Source organism: Bufo gargarizans, chromosome 2, assembly GCF_014858855.1.
Source record: "Bufo gargarizans isolate SCDJY-AF-19 chromosome 2, ASM1485885v1, whole genome shotgun sequence".
NCBI lineage: Eukaryota > Metazoa > Chordata > Amphibia > Anura > Bufonidae > Bufo > Bufo gargarizans.
The window spans coordinates 598779328-598795183 of record NC_058081.1 but is presented as its reverse complement, the minus strand read 5'-3'; the positions used below and the strand labels follow the sequence as shown (position 1 = coordinate 598795183).

The window sequence follows — 15856 nt, the reverse complement described above, 5'->3', positions numbered from 1 at the left end:
ATTATTAATCGTGCGTTTAAAAATTAATTGCCATTAAACATTTACAAATGGCAAGGAGAAGCGCTGAAGGCATCCATTACATAGACACAACTGCATGTTTTTATCTAAAACTGAACAGAATCTGCAAAACGGCTGGAGGCCATTATGATGCTGAGCTTTATTCTGATCCAGCCCAGAGTAGTATCGCCTAATGGTTCAGAGGACAGAGGCAGTGATTATAGGACAGGTGAAAAAAATAACACAAAGATATGCAAGTGTAAAACATATTGAATGTTATAGAACAAATGAGCCATAACCCATACCGGGCACTAGGGATTACCAACTCAAAAATATCCCCAATTACTGTCTAAACCGCTGCTGCCCCTCTGAGGTGTACGGTGTATTCCTATTTTACCTAGACCTTCACTGCACAGCTAATGGTACGATTGTTGAGTGTCGACCAAGGTGATTCAATAAACTGGGGCAGAAATGTGCAAGAAAAACTTAAGGAACCGGATGAGCTGTCATCAAGAGAGGTCAACCAATGGCAGCTGGCCGGAACTGGTCTACTGAAAAAAGGCAATGCGTTTCAAGGGTTGGGCTAACTAAGCCTGTGTCACACCTCAAAATGCGCAGACTTTTCAGCCCTGTAGAAACTGCAGAATATGGAGAATATAAAGCCGCCATACACTTGATATGTGTATCAGGTGGACATGGTAATTTCAGCAGGACCAGCCAACCATCTAATTTGTATGAGGGCCTTCGAACTCTGCTTTTGGGGAACATAAGGATTGGGCTGTTGGATCTCAACATGCCCAATCCCTTTGTTCTTGGGGAGATAACACCAGTTGTCTGGCAGCAGCTTTATGTATAGATAAGGGAGAGATGGGATTCTCCCAACAGTTATTTTATGGGTATGGCCAACGTACGCAAGTGTTTATTTTATGGGGTATCGAAAAAAGTGGGTGACAACACATATGGGGGAGCTCTACCAACGGCTATGTAAACCAAGTCCTAACCTGTGGAATGTAACAAACACAAGGGAGAGCATACATACGGATCCAGCTGTTCTAAAACTACAACTCCCACCATGCCCTGCTATAGGTTGATAGCTGTAGGCTGTCCAGGCATGCTGGGAGTTGTAGTTTTGCAAAAGCTGGAGGGACGCAAGTTGAGCATCCCTGCTCTATGCAGATGTCATCCTTTTTTGGATTTGGACCCATTGCTGCTAACCACTGAGCCACCAATATGGCCAACATTAGTAGAGCAGTGGATCATCATCCACAATCTGCCTCGTGAAAGGGGTTCTGCAGTTTTTTTTTTTAACTGATGATCTATCCTCTGGATAGATCATCAACATCTGATCGGCGGGGACACCCGGGACCCCCGCGGATCAGATGCTGATTATCTATCCAGAGGATAGATCATCAGTTTTAAAAAAACTGCAGAGCCCCTTTAAGGCAGGGACATTTTCAGCTCCTGCATAAGACGACAAACTTGGCTTCCGGGACAAATGGCTGCTATATTGGAGGTCATCCAGATTTCCCAGAAACAGAATATAATTCCTGAAGGCTAGGCATACCTTCACAACTTTTTTTTTAATGCCTTACTGCCTCTATCAACAACAAATGCTGCAATATGACCTGATGAAAACTTTCTATGCATCCCCATGGTAACAGACGACAAACAAAACCCTGCAGTCAGAAAACCTCCATCTAATAATAATCAATCTTTTATTTCCATAACACCAACATATTCCAAAAACTGCACCAAAAACCGGGGCCTTCTCGGTCCACGGGGCTGAGCTGCAATACCACACAAAGCCCAAGGACAAGCGGTCTCCTTTCTGGCAGTATGAGGAGCGGACTCCCTTTTTTTTTTTCTAATCTCCTACAACCGCCTTCAGCACAAACTCCTTAATGACTGATATTTACTGTGCCTTTAATATGTCCTCAAACACGTCCAAGCGTGAAGAGGTTTATCTTTATCGAATGATTGACGTCAAGGCGACGCAGGTTTAAAAACAAGGAAAATCAAAACGTAAAAAATAAATAAATAAAAATAACCACGATACAGCAAAGACTCGTCAAGATTATTCTTCACTGCGTTTTAGCCACGCTCGTCAAGGTTATCCTGCGACTTTCTTCTCCACGCAGCACCATGCCCTTGAAATTTTCCATGTCAGCAAAGATAGGGCAAGGACTAGTGAGACAGGGGGGGGGGGGGAGGCTATGGATTAGAAAGTCGCCATTCACCCTCAGGCAGCAACAAAAGGGTTAATTCCTCCATTTATTGGAGGTGCTGCAGTGTCTGGCTGCATTAACACCCGTGCTTAATACCTATAAAGTGTTCATCCCTCACAAGTCATCACCAAACCCCTGCACCTCGCCGCCGAATGCTGCGATGCTCTGCGCTTGGCTGCTTTTCTGAATGACTTTCTAAAAATAGCCAAGCTGCGGGGTCCCTGCCTGTCAGGGGAGGTGAAAAAAAGGGGGGGGGGGTGTTGGGAATGGGAAGAGGAATGAGAAAAGATGACGGAGGAAGAGAGGGAGAGCGCGCGAGCGGTTGTCCCTGCTGAGAGCTGCTGGCGTACTAAAAACCAGCATCCCGCCTCATTCATATTCATACTTTTTATCTCCCCCCGCGGACACGTTAACCCATTTCCGCAGACTTGGCTGACAAAGCAAGTCTTGAGCCAAGCTGGAAGGCGAGATACCCTTTAACAAGGTTACCCTCTCAGCGGAGGACTAGGGGGGAGGTTACAGTGACAGAGTTCGTGCGTTTACCAGGACAGATTCCTCTCGCTGCTGGACGCACAGGTGGCCGTGTGTTCCGCGATTCTCTAGGAGCTACTAAATTATGCAGCATTTAGCGGCACATCCAGGTTCTCTCCACCGTGGATATAAATGGGTGTAATCCATTACCTGCAGGATTCGCACCCTGAACCTTTAATGCTCTTGAATTAGCAATATTAGAATCAACATCCTTTCCTACGATACCAAGACGCCATTTTAAGTCATGTCTATAAATCCCTACCTACATACTGGATGCTGTAAAACTAGGAGGAAGGATAATGCTAGGGGGCTGATTTTTAGGGTTGGGCTCCTTATTTTCAAGAAAGGGAAAGAACGGATTTATCACGTCCAGCAATCCAGAATTATGACTTACAAACTTAGTCTTTTTATATTTTTAGGTTGCTTTTTTCTTCACTTTTGTGTTTTTACCAGCATTTGTTGCATCTGCTTTTTGTGTAAAAAAAAATAAATAAAAATGTTTAAGGCTGGGTTCACACATGAGCGTACCCGATAAGCGCTGTTTACAAGCGTGCTTAATCGGGCATTTACATACGTGCGAGTGAAACAAGCAAACGCCCATTGTCGCACGTTCCCACTAGGTCTATGTGTGGGAACGCGCGACAATGCGCCCCAAAGAAGCTCCTGTACTTCTTGGGGCGTTGGGCGTTTTACAGCGCGATCGTACGCGCTGTAAAACGCTCAGGTGAGAACCATGCCGATAGGGAAGCATTAGTTTTTGCTTGAGCATTTTACAGCGCGTAGGAACGCGCTGTAAGATGCTCAGGTGTGAACCCAGCCTTAATGTTAGCTGAAGGTCTGTGGGAAATATGAAATAACGGACACAACCTTTTTTTTTTTTTTTTTTGCTCTTGCAGGCTGGAGCTCTTGGTGTTTAGGCATTTTCCCACTACCTTCTCTATAGGGGAAAAACCCCATGAGGAAATCACAAGTTGGCAAACAAACTGCAAAATTCTTTTAAAAATGCAAAATAATGGATGGGGTTATTCGGACAGCTCCAAAATATGCCAGGGCAAATTTGTGTGTGCAGGAACCCATACGCACTATGTTAGCGAGTTTCACTTCTGATTTGTCATGGAGACTTTAAAGGGGTTCTCCGGGAATTAAAAAAATACTTAAATATTATTTTATAATAAATATATTCACAAACACCTTTCATTACTTAGAATAACTTTTGTCTAGGGAGCAATCATTAGGAAAAATAAAATGGCCGCCGTCCTATGAGTACACACAAAACCTGTCCTAATCACAAAGGAGGACAAGTGACTTCACCACAATGAGCCATAATAATGCCTCATCCTACTCTCTGCTCTACTTGTCAGGAATCATGATCCTCAATACAGGTGAATCTCTGTGGGAATGGAGATGATGAGGAGACATGAGAGGAGGGTGAGCTGTGGCTAATTAGCAGCAGCACTTGTTTACAGTCTCCATTACCACAGTCTGTCCTGTCGATCCTCTCTGTACTTCATGTCTCCTCGTGAACTAAATTCCCCAGAGATTCAGCTAAAGTTCTTATCTGTATTCAGGATAATAATCCCTGACAAGCAGAGCAGAGAGGAGGATGAGGCAGCTCTTTACCTCAGGCCACTGGGCAGCATCAGTGTTCTGTGTGGTTGGAACAAACATGGCAGCCTCTCACTTAGCTGTTGGTTCTGGCCCACCTCCAGTCTTCTGCCTGCGCCTGCCACACCACTCCATCTTGTAGATGGCCGGACAACCAGTCCAGCAGGCTCCCAGGCCTTCACTGACATGGATCTGGTCTCCAGACGTCCTCTAAGAAGCAGGCTGCCCTCCCGCAGGTGAACTGCGCACAGAACACTGCTCATGATTGGCCTTATGGCCTGGGTGAGTCTGTGTCAATTACTGACAATTATCGACAGGCCTGGGCTAACCGTATGCGGAGCCAGACAGATTCCTGGACGACCACTTTTGCAGTTATGACAGTGGGCAACTCAACATAATTACCACTATGGTCAATCATGGTATGGGGCTCTTAGGTCTCCTGTCTGGCACATGTGCAGCAGACCTTTACTTTGCCATTTTATTAATGAGGTGCCAGGTTCCAGTTTAATAGTACTGTAGCTGGACAGACACACTATAGGGCGCTATGAGGTGGGCAGCATGTGGGGGTAATAAAAAAAAAACAACAACTTGCATCCTGCAGAGATCTGTTATACATCCCTGACAGCATGGTCCATGTTTGATCCGTGACACTGTCCGTGATCCATCTGTGTTTCATCCTTGGCTCTGTGATTTTCAGCCTTTGGAATACGGATGATATGAAGACACTGCTAGGCTGAAAACTGGGTTCCAGAGCATCTTCTAGCAACAATCCATGAAAACCAAGGACAAGACATAGATGTGTCTGTGGATTTCATGGATCATTGATTATAATGTGTGTGAGGGGTCCATAATCAAGGACGAACAATGAATGCTTCCGTGGTGTCATCACAGTCTGTGGAAAACCACCGGTGGCTCAGTGTTTAGCACTGGTATTGTACATTGCTAGGTTCAAATCTGATGAAGGACAACATCTGCATGGAGTCTGTATGTTCTCCCTGTGTTTGCGTGGGTTTCCTTCAATGACATACTGACTGTGAGCTCCACTGGGGACAGTAAGTGAAGATAATGTATGTAAAGTGCTGCGGAATAAGTCAGTGCTATACAAGCGAGTAATATAAATAGATTACAGTCAATGGATAAGTGAGCGGCCAGCGGAGACCACAGACAGTATACGTGAGTCACTGATGTGCACACTCATGAAAGACACTTGTTGGGGAGGCGACTAGGAGCAGGGGGCATAGCATTAGGTACTCTGCAATCCTAGATCCACGGGCAGATTGGCCATAGACCTTGCAGGGATATTTCCTGGTGCCCAGGGGGCTGTCTGAGCCCTCCTCGCTGCCGGCCAGTGGAAGTTTCTGGGGATGTATTTTGTGATGGGCTGTGGTATTTGGCTTTGTTGGGGTGGTATAATGTGCCACAATATGGTATTGCTGGCCCTGCCTACTTGTGTTGGCCCTGCTATCCATCAATTTGGAGCGACTGCAAAAGGGCCACTTTTAGTTAATTTTTTCCAGAGCCACTTTAAGTTCCCAGTCTGCTCCTGTCTCCATCCCATCACTGAGGTCACTTCGCCATGCATGACCACCACTGCTTTTGTACGCTCTACTGCTCTGGTTCCTGAGTGAAAGATATGGTGCTTCAAGAAAGTTAGGGATTCGGCCTCATCTTCTGTCCAATAAATGTAAAATTGTCTAAATTTGCTATTTATGCATGGAAGACAGTTATAGAGTAGACTATTAATGACAGTGTCGGACTGGGGTACCTAGGGCCCACCAGTAAAATTTATTTTGGGGGCCCACCGTACGGATACATTCGAATATAATAAATCATTTAACATTTTTTTTTATTTTTATATGAACATAGGCTGGTTGAGGTGCTGTACATTGGATATATGTTTGTAGTGCAGTAAGTCTAATGTGTCATGGGTGGGAGACTAGGGGCCCACCTTGCTCAGGGGCCCACCGGGGGATTCCCCTGTACCCCTGTGGGCCAGTCCAAGATTGATTAATCGTTTCCCTGCACAAACAGCAACTTCTTAGCATTATGTAGGCCTACGTATTATTTATTTGAATTAATGCAACTTTCACACTCCTCCTTGGTTAAAAACACTAAAAATGCTAAGGGAGTATTTTTAACTCTTCTGAAAAAAAATCTCTGCATGCTACCTCTCCACTGAAATGGATGGAAGCTAAGAAAAAGTGTCATACACCAATACAGGGGACGCTATTAGGCCTTGCTTCATTCTGTAGATGCACCCATAACCTGCGTATCTGCTGCAGAGGCTACAATGTCAGGAGGAGGAAAAAAAAAAAAAAAAAGGCTTCTCACAACCAAGCAAATACTGACAAAAGGCAAGACGGCCTGCGGGGAGAGTCAATGCAAACGCTTTCATTCAATGCAGTAGCATTGAGGACTCCTGCTCCCTGGCCCTCGCTAATGCAAATGGTTATCCACCCAGCGGAGATAATGGTCTTGAAACACTGCTCTGCAGTCATTTTCTGCAATTTGTCACACAGGCTCAGCAGCCTGAGCTCAATCGGGCGTCGCGGCAGCGTTTTGCACTCCCCTCTCCCTTTTTAATACCATTATTTAGTTCTGCATTTCTCTAGAAGAAACAAGAAAACATGCAGAAATAATGGGAAAAGCTGCGATCCAACAGCAAATAGATTCTAATTAAAGTGACACGCACAGGCCTTTTGTACAGGCTTGCCAAAGCATAGAATGTCAGAGGTAGTCGCCACCGCCGCAAACATTACTCAGACACGGGAGTTCAGATTGTAAGGTCCTACCATCCCTGGAAGGAATAGGATATGCTCTTCAAAGACGTTACAATGATACAGTGTACTCCGTTTTCCCTTATGACTGTGGCATCCTCTTAGGTAAAGGGTAGAAGAACACCTAAAGCGTACCTAAAATGTTACTTTATTTTTCATAATTCAGTAGTTTAGGTGATAATAGTGAACCCTGCAATATTTTTTTTTAATGAAATGTTTCTGTTCCTCTACCTTTTTCCCCTCCCCCCTTACCTCTGCACTGATCAGTCTCTAAAATGACGGAGCAAATCCATACGACGAAGTGAAATGTGCACACAACCCATGGGGAGGCAAGGAAGAACTACAGAGGTAGAGACGAGATGCGTCTGCAGCTACTACTGGGTGATTTATCTCTCCCCAGAGCTGGATTAGCAGGTGAACTATTAGGCCCCTTTCACACGAGCGAGTTTTCCGCGCGGGTGCAATGCGTGTCCTGACCCATTCATTTCAATGGGTCTGTGTACATGAGCGTTTTTTTCACACATCAGTTCTGCGTTGCGTGAAAAACGTAGCATGTTCTATATTCTGCGTTTTTCACGCAGCCCTGGCCCCATAGAAGTGAATGGGGCTTCAGTGAAAAACTTTTTTCGCTGATGGTTGCTAAGAGAGGTTTGTAAACCTTCAGTTTTTTATCACACGAGTGAAAAACGCATTGCAGACAAAACTGACTAAAGTTGCTTTCAAAATGGTGCGAGTTTCACTGAACGCACCTGGACCTAATCCGTATAGTTCGTGTGAAAGAGCCCTTAGGCCGCTTTCACAAACTCAGTGTTTGATCAGTGATTAGGAGCCAAAACCAAGTGCGGATCTTTCCATTATACCGTATCTCCGTGTAGCCTCCACAACTGGTTTTGACTCACAGTCACGGATGGAAATCACTGACCAAACACTGATTGTGTGAAAGTGGCTTTACCAGCTCTGGGGTGAAATAAATCACTCACACTAAGCTGCAGCTCCGTCTGGTCTCTGCTGATCTCTCCAGTCTCCAGACTTCCAGGTCCGGATTTGATCAGTGAATTCAGAGACCGTTTATTACAATATATTACACAGTTCACTTCAATAGGACGGCTCCTTCCTATTCAAGCGAGTAGGATGGAGCCGTCCCATTGAATGGAATGTGGCCAGTGGAGCTGCAATTACACCTGCTCTCGACGGTAAGCAGGTAAACGGAGAAGAGGACACAGCGTTCATACAAGCACAGCATTCTCTGCAAACAGCTGATCGGCAGGGATGCCAATACTCGGCTCTCGTCGATTAGATATTGACGACCTACCCTGAGGATAGGTCATCAAGATTACAAAAGTGAACAACCCCTTAATGAGCTCACTGCATACACAATTGGTATTTTGAAGAAGATGCCAACTGTGAATGCAGGAAGTTAAGCTCCCCCCAGTGGTGGCAGAAGGAAGTCAGAATTAACTTTATGGCTGTTTGAATTGAAGGTAGCAGGAAATTTAGAGCTTTAACATAAAAATTAAGCTCCAGCTAGGGGTGGCAGAATAATTGAATTAATTCGCCCCTTCGGTGTCTTATTGAATTTTCAAGTGCGACTGGATGGGGAAGGGGGGGCGCTGTGGGTGCCAGCTTCGTTTCCCCCTCTGCCCCTCACTGGATCTTCTTGCTTAGAGCACCGCTTTAGCGACCAGTGAGGAAAGTGTGGTTAGGCGTCAGAGAGGTAGTGGTTGTAGCTGGGGACAGGGTGGGGGGGATCAGGGAGGCTAGTTTGGCGCTTGGGACTAGTACTGCTAAGTGAGCTTAGTTGCCACATAGTCATGGGAGAGAAGGGAGGGAACCGGCGGAAGAAGAGGACCTGCAGAGGAGACAGGAAGACTATGGGCTCAGTTTAAGTGCAGGCGAGGACAAAGGGGCTGCACTCAACTAGTGAGAAGGAGGGGGTCCTGGCAATAGCAGAGCCACACTGTGCTGAAAGGATGCAGGTACAGGGGCAGTATAGGGACAGGGGCTGCTCCGGTACTGTGCATAGACTGAGGTGAAGCTGTCGGCAATACAGATGAACGTTTTATCGTACGACTGTCATTATGATTGAGCAGACATAGTCTAACACTGCGTTAGCGATTGCCTACAGTGCGAAGAGCGCCGTCCATGAAGATCAAGGTGAGTGCAGAGACACTGATGGCCGTCCATGAAGATAAGGTGTGTGCAGGGACACTGATGGCCGTCCATGAAGATCAAGGTGAGTGCAGAGACACTGATGGCCGTCCATGAAGATAAGGTGTGTGCAGGGACACTGATGGCCGTCCATGAAGATCAAGGTGAGTGCAGGGACACTGATGGCCGTCCATGAAGATCAAGGTGAGTGCAGGGACACTGATGGCCGTCCATGAAGATCATGGTGTGTGCAGGGACACTGATGGCCGTCCATGAAGATCATGGTGTGTGCAGGGACACTGATGGCCGTCCATGAAGATCAAGGTGTGTGCAGGGACACTGATGGCCGTCCATGAAGATCAAGGTGTGTGCAGGGACACTGATGGCCGTCCATGAAGATCAAGGTGTGTGCAGGGACACTGATGGCCGTCCATGAAGATCAAGGTGTGCGCACCGACATTGATGGCTGTCCATGAAGATCATGATGCGTGCCGAGACCGTAATGGTCAAAGTGTGTGCAGGGGCAGTGATGGCCACTTTAGTAATACTTTATTACATGCTGGAAATAGATCATTGCTGACTGAATGATACTGGGTGGAACTGTCTGACGTACCCTCTTACGGAATCATTTTAATTTGGCAGTGGTTCTTCTGTCTTATTACTGCATACAACTCTATGGTATAGTCATGTTCTCCACAAACCGTATAATAAAAGATAATGTTATTTAAACCACCCCATGAACAACGTAAAAAATAAATAAAAAATTACTGAATCCCCCTCCACCTAAAAATAAACATTAGATATGCCACACAGTGAACACTGTACATTTAAACTGAGCTGCTTTTATTTTCATTCAAATTTTTTTCTTTTTTGCAAAATTGCCCCACCCTACCTCAAACCCTCATATAGATTATGAAATAAATAAATCAGAAGAAAATTAACCACAAACTCCATGAAGATGATACCCTGGGATCTCAGGACCCCGAAGTTGCAAAGCTGGAGGTCAATTAAAGGGGTTGTCTCACTTCAGCAAGTTCCATTTATCATGTAGAGAAAGCTAATACAAGCCAATTGCTAATGTATTGCGATTGTCCCTATTGCCTCCACCACCACCACCATGCAATCCTTTAGCGGTGGAAGCGCTTACACACTGTAGGAAAAAGTGGCCTCTCTGGTGACCGGAGCCGTGGGAGTGCATATAGGCCGGTGCTGTTTCCTGTATTGTCCAAGCACGACCACCACTGATTGATTGCAGAGAGGTCGTGACCATAAAAACGAGCAGGGTATAATGTGATGGAAAAATGAATCCAGACAGCAAAAGGAAGCAATATGGATAATCACAATACAACCGTAAGTGTCTGGTATTAACTTTCTCTACATAATAAATTATACTTGCTGAAGTGACAACCCCTTTAAAAGGGGTATTTTGGTTATCTTTTAGACTATTTCATCATCAATTACCCAATATAATGTAAATTTCACATATTTACCTTTCAGGAGTTATAAAAGTAGTTTTCTTCCTCTGCTACCCACTGTGTTTCCTCATAAATTACCATGGCATCGACCTGTAGTTCTGAGCCTTTGTTAGGTCGAGCATGCTCAGTGTGTTGCTATCAGTTCTCTAGCTAAATGTCTTGTGAAACAAAGGGCGTGTCAGTGTGCTGGTGATTGGTGAGTAGAGGGGGCGTGACCAGGACTGTATATCAGGCAGCCAATCAGTAAACATCAACTCACAGCAGGAAAGCTACGGATTGTAGGGATTGTGGGGATCGTAGTTTTGTGAGGGAAGATCAGGAGCCATGATACTCTCAGTGTGTTGCAGGCTCACACAGGAGCTGGACAAATGGATTGCAAGGTAAATTGAAGCTCTGGCTATATGTATAGGTGTGGGTTCTGGTTGGGTCACAGCTTGCAACCTTAATGCAGTTTTTCAAAAATTAAGTTACTTTACCGGAATACCCCTTTAAGTAAGGCAGCGAGCCCCATGGGTCACCAGATATAACCCTATCAAGCTAGCTGACATTAGCGATGTGCTTATTCCTACTTTTATCTATGCCCCCATTACGCCAGAAATCTAGCTTTTATAATATGCTAATTAGCCTCTAGGAGTGGGGGAAGGGGGGGGGGGGGTGTTCCTGCTCCTAGAGGCTCCGTTCTCCCGCCTTTGTCGGCTCCCTCCAAGTCCTGATTGACTGGGCCAGGCAACGCTCGCATTTGTCTGCCAGCCATGTGCTCTGGTGAAATCTCGTGCTGTTCAGCATTCAGCGCAGGCGCGGTGAGGGAAAGACGCTCGCAGGCTGCCAGCTTCCTCCACTGAGCCTGCGCCGAATACTAAATGGTGCAATATTTCACCAGAGCACAGGGCTGGCAGACAAATACAAGCGCTGCCTGGCCCTGTCAATCAGAACTTGGAGGGAGGCGACAAAGTTCGGAGAACAGAGCCTCTAGGAGCAGGAACAACGCCCCCCCCCCCCCTCCTCCTACAGGCTACCGTAATTAGCATATTATAAAGGTTAGATTTCTGGCGTAACGGGGGCATAGATACAAGTAGGAATAGGCTAGTTAGGTTTAGCTGACATTAGCACATCGCTAGCTTAATAGGGTTAAATCTGGTGACAGAAACCCTTTAATATATCCTACATAATCATTACACCTTGGAACAGGACAGTAGATGCCAAATGATAACATACCTGCCAGGCAACACCCAGCTTGGAGATCTCTCGGCCAGACATGCCTTCGGTAAATGTCGCCAGCTCGGAGCACTTCTTGCCGTAGTCAAACTGTGCAACTTTCAGCCTCCTAAACAAAGTAAAGGAAGCGGATTGTAATGGCTCGGAGACATGAGCTAATGGTGCACCTTTCTCAGCATGGGAGAAAGTACAATGGCTTCTAAACCCAGCTAATGCATAGTAACAGCTAAACATAGCAGGAGCGCTCATCGTGTGACGAGAAGAAGCTCTCCATCTACTCCGATTAGCGCACACTTACGTCACAGACTCATCCAAACACATTCATCGGCAGAAAGTAACTGGGGGACGGGACAATAGCCATTTAGATGCAGGATGGAGGTGAAAACTGTCTCTGCAGCAGACACACGTCACTGATGAAGCCCACTCATACCCACTCCTGTCAGTTTCCAACTCAGAGCTTTCAGTAAGGAGATGGGGAGATGAAGTCCTTGAACCCTTCTGCACAAAAACATCCAGCAGGGCTATATAGGCCTGTCTACGAGTAGTACAATCTGATCAAAAATGGCTTGGCGCCAGAGACAGCCGAGCGCTGTAGTCCGCTATCTCCAGCACTCCCATAGAGAATGAATGAAGTGCCAGTGTGTAATCAGGGACCTGCCGCTCCATCAGAATGAGGGAATGTGATCCCTGTTCTCGGGATCGGTAGGGACCCCAGCGACCAGACCCACAACGATCATCTACTTATGCCCTATCCTGCGGAGTGGTCTGCTCTGCTCTAAAGACAACCATCCTTAAACCCACATCAATTGGCTGTAATTGCAGAAGATTCGTCAATGCGGTCGCTGTAGTGGAGTGACGCTAATACATACCGTCCATTAATGGTCGACCTTGTAATACATGGACAGGCTTTGTGCTATTGGGGCGTTGCTGCAGCACCTAGAGGCTCCGTCTCCTCACCGTTTGGCACGCCCATTTTGCTTTCATGGACATCTCTGCTCTGCGCTTTGAAAGTAAAGTCCTGCGCCTCCGCCGTCCCGTTTAATATTCAGCGCAGGCGCAGCGAGTGAAGGACGCTCGGTGACGTATTCGACGCAGGCGCAGTGAGGAAGCTGGCAGCAGGCAAGCGTCCTTCACTCACTGCGCCTAATACTAAATGGGACGGCGCAGGCGCGGGATTTTACTTTCAAAGAGCAAAACAGAGATATCCATCAAAGCAAAATGGGCGTGCCGAACGGTGAGGAGACGGAGCCTCTTGGTGCTGCAGCAACGCCCCAATAGCACCTAGAGGCTCATTTGCATATTTTAAAAGTTAGTTTTCTGGGCGAGCGGCGGCATGTAGGCAGATAAAGTTACACAGCTATGTACTGCTGCCATTAGCACATCGCGAATGTCAGCCAGCTACATAATGAATTTTGTGATGATAGAAACCCTTCAAAATATTGACTTAGGATAGCTGCCTTACATCTGGTGGCATCAGAGGCAGAGCTTGTTAAGAGCTCATTTGCATTTCTTCCCTCCCAGAATTCCAGAGGGGCATGTATGGCCTACAAGTCTCCTCACAGTGATTAAGGTGCTCTCTCCCTAAGGAGAGAGTTAGTGCCCCCCTTGCTCGGACACAGGCCTCCTACCAAGTTAAGCCAGTACTCTCTGCTCTGCACTGATGAGGGGCAATCACCCCGAAACAGCTGTCTGCAGATGAGGTGCTGGCTTATTATATATCCGAGTCATGTCTCAAGGCTTATTTTAAGAGCTGAACATTGACTTATAGGAGCCTTACATCTGGTAGCATTAGAGGCAAAGCTTGTTAAGAGCTCATTTGCATTTCTTCAAACCCTTTAAAAGGTATGTTCACACAAGGCGGATTTTTGGCCATGGAAAATCCACAGTTTATTACACCAGTAAAGTGAACGAGAAAAATCTGATCCACATGCTGCAGAAGAAATCGCCATCATGTTCATTTTTACTGCGGATTTTACTCCTTGCAATACATAGGGTTAAAAAACGGCAAGAAAATCTGCAACAAATCCACAAGTTAGGCTACTTTCACATCTGCGTTTTCGCTGTCCGGTTTTGAGATCCGGCAGGGGTTCTCAAAACCACAGCAAAACGTTTCTGTTATAATAATACAACCAACTGTATCCGTTCAAAACAGATCCGGAAAATGAAGACACCGGATCGGGCACTAAAATAATTGAATGGGTGCCGGATCCAAATTTTTAGTGTCCAAAAAATAATAATAATGGATCCGGCACCATCGATTTACATGTTTTTTGGTGCCGAATCTGGCTTCTTCAGTTTCCCATGCCACACACAAAAACTCTGCTTGCATCGATTTTGTGCCTGGCATGGGAACGCAACAGACGGAATACATTCTGGTGCACTCCCTTCCGGTTTGTTCAGTTTTGTCCCCATTAACAATGAATGTGGACAAAACTGAAACGTTGTGCTGTGGTTTTGAGATCCTGTGCCGGATCTCAAAACCAGACACCACAACGCAGATGTGAATTGAAAGTAGCCTTACACGCGCCGATTTTGCTTCAAATTTAAGTTTAAAAAAAAAAATCCACTGTACCCTAATAACACAGGCTACATACAAAACATTATGGAACAAACCCACAAATAATGGAGGAGTTCCTTCTTACAGCCCTGGTCTATGTCAGAGGTGGCAAACCTATGACACGGATGCCAGAGGCGGCACTCAGAACCCTCTCTGTGGGCACCCACTCCCTGGAAAAAGTAAGGCGTACCAATATGCCTTAGACTTTTCCTATATTTATCAGTACAGGGCATTGAATGCAGGCTGTCATAGTTAAATGATAAAGGACATGGAAGATATACTATATTGGTATTCATTAAATTGTCGTGTTGGCACTTTGCGATAAATAATTGGGTTTTGGGTTGCAGTTTGGGCACTCGGTCTCTGAAAGGTTCCCCATCACTGGTCTAAGTGGTGCTCCTGATAAGCACAATGATGAGAAAATGCTCCGAACCCCCAACATTTACTCTTCTCAGTTGACCCCAAGTCTTGCAGACACTTACTGCTTCCCCTCGGTTGCAGGCTGCAGGACATATTTGTCAAAGTAGAGACGGACCAGGCGCTCTCTCTCCTCCAGTCCCGGAAGAGCAAAGTTGACAATCTCATCTATCCGATCGTTGATGGCCCAGTCAAACTGTTCTGGCTGGTTACTGGCCAGCACCAACATGAATCTGGAGAGAGAAATATACACCGGTTATTAGATCATGCCACCCGAGTAATACGCCCACTGGTACTAGTGAGGAACCCAAGACGGGACTGCGACACTCATGACTGAAATCTCCTTTCAAGATGGCAAAGCATCAATGCAAATGTGTATTTCTCCTCTAGTGCCTCTATGGGCGAACTGAAGTATTACACTCTGCCTGGTAAAGTCAATTGGGATCCACAGATTTAACTAGATGCCAACAGTCTTTGCTTTGACTAGTAGAATAAAACCAAATGTCAATACAGCTGCCATGGCTGTCATCACCCAGCGTTTCCAGACTCCAGAGTATGTGATCTGTCTTGTCTTAAAGTTAAAGAGGTATTCCGGTTTTGTTATACTGATGACCTATAGGATAGGTCATTAATATGAGATCGGTGGGGGTCAGACTGGGCACTCCCGCTGATCAGCTGTTTGAAGGGGATGTGGTACTAGTGTGAGCTGCATCCTGGTTAGACCGAATGCACACGGCCGTGAGCGGTCCGTGGTATGCCGGCCTGGATCCCTGCTGACAGCAGGAGCGCACGGCGTCATTGGTTGCTACGACGCCATGCGCTTCATGCCGCCGCTGCACTACAGTAATACACTGGTACGATCTATACGAGTGTATTACTGTAGTGCAGCGGCGGCATGAAGTGCACGGC

At 46.2% G+C, this 15856-nt stretch overlaps 1 protein-coding gene across 1 annotated transcript in view; it reads right to left on the bottom strand.

Annotated features, from left to right (window-relative positions):
- The window catches only part of ATAD3A (ATPase family AAA domain containing 3A), an 83018-nt gene that overhangs the window by 7972 nt on the left and 59190 nt on the right, over positions 1-15856 (bottom strand). The window contains exons 14-15 of the mRNA XM_044278278.1: positions 15013-15180; positions 11974-12082 (exon numbers count right to left, since the gene is read on the bottom strand). Of these exons, the coding sequence (XP_044134213.1) occupies positions 11974-12082; positions 15013-15180 (277 nt within the window). The remainder of the gene's footprint in view (positions 1-11973; positions 12083-15012; positions 15181-15856) is intronic.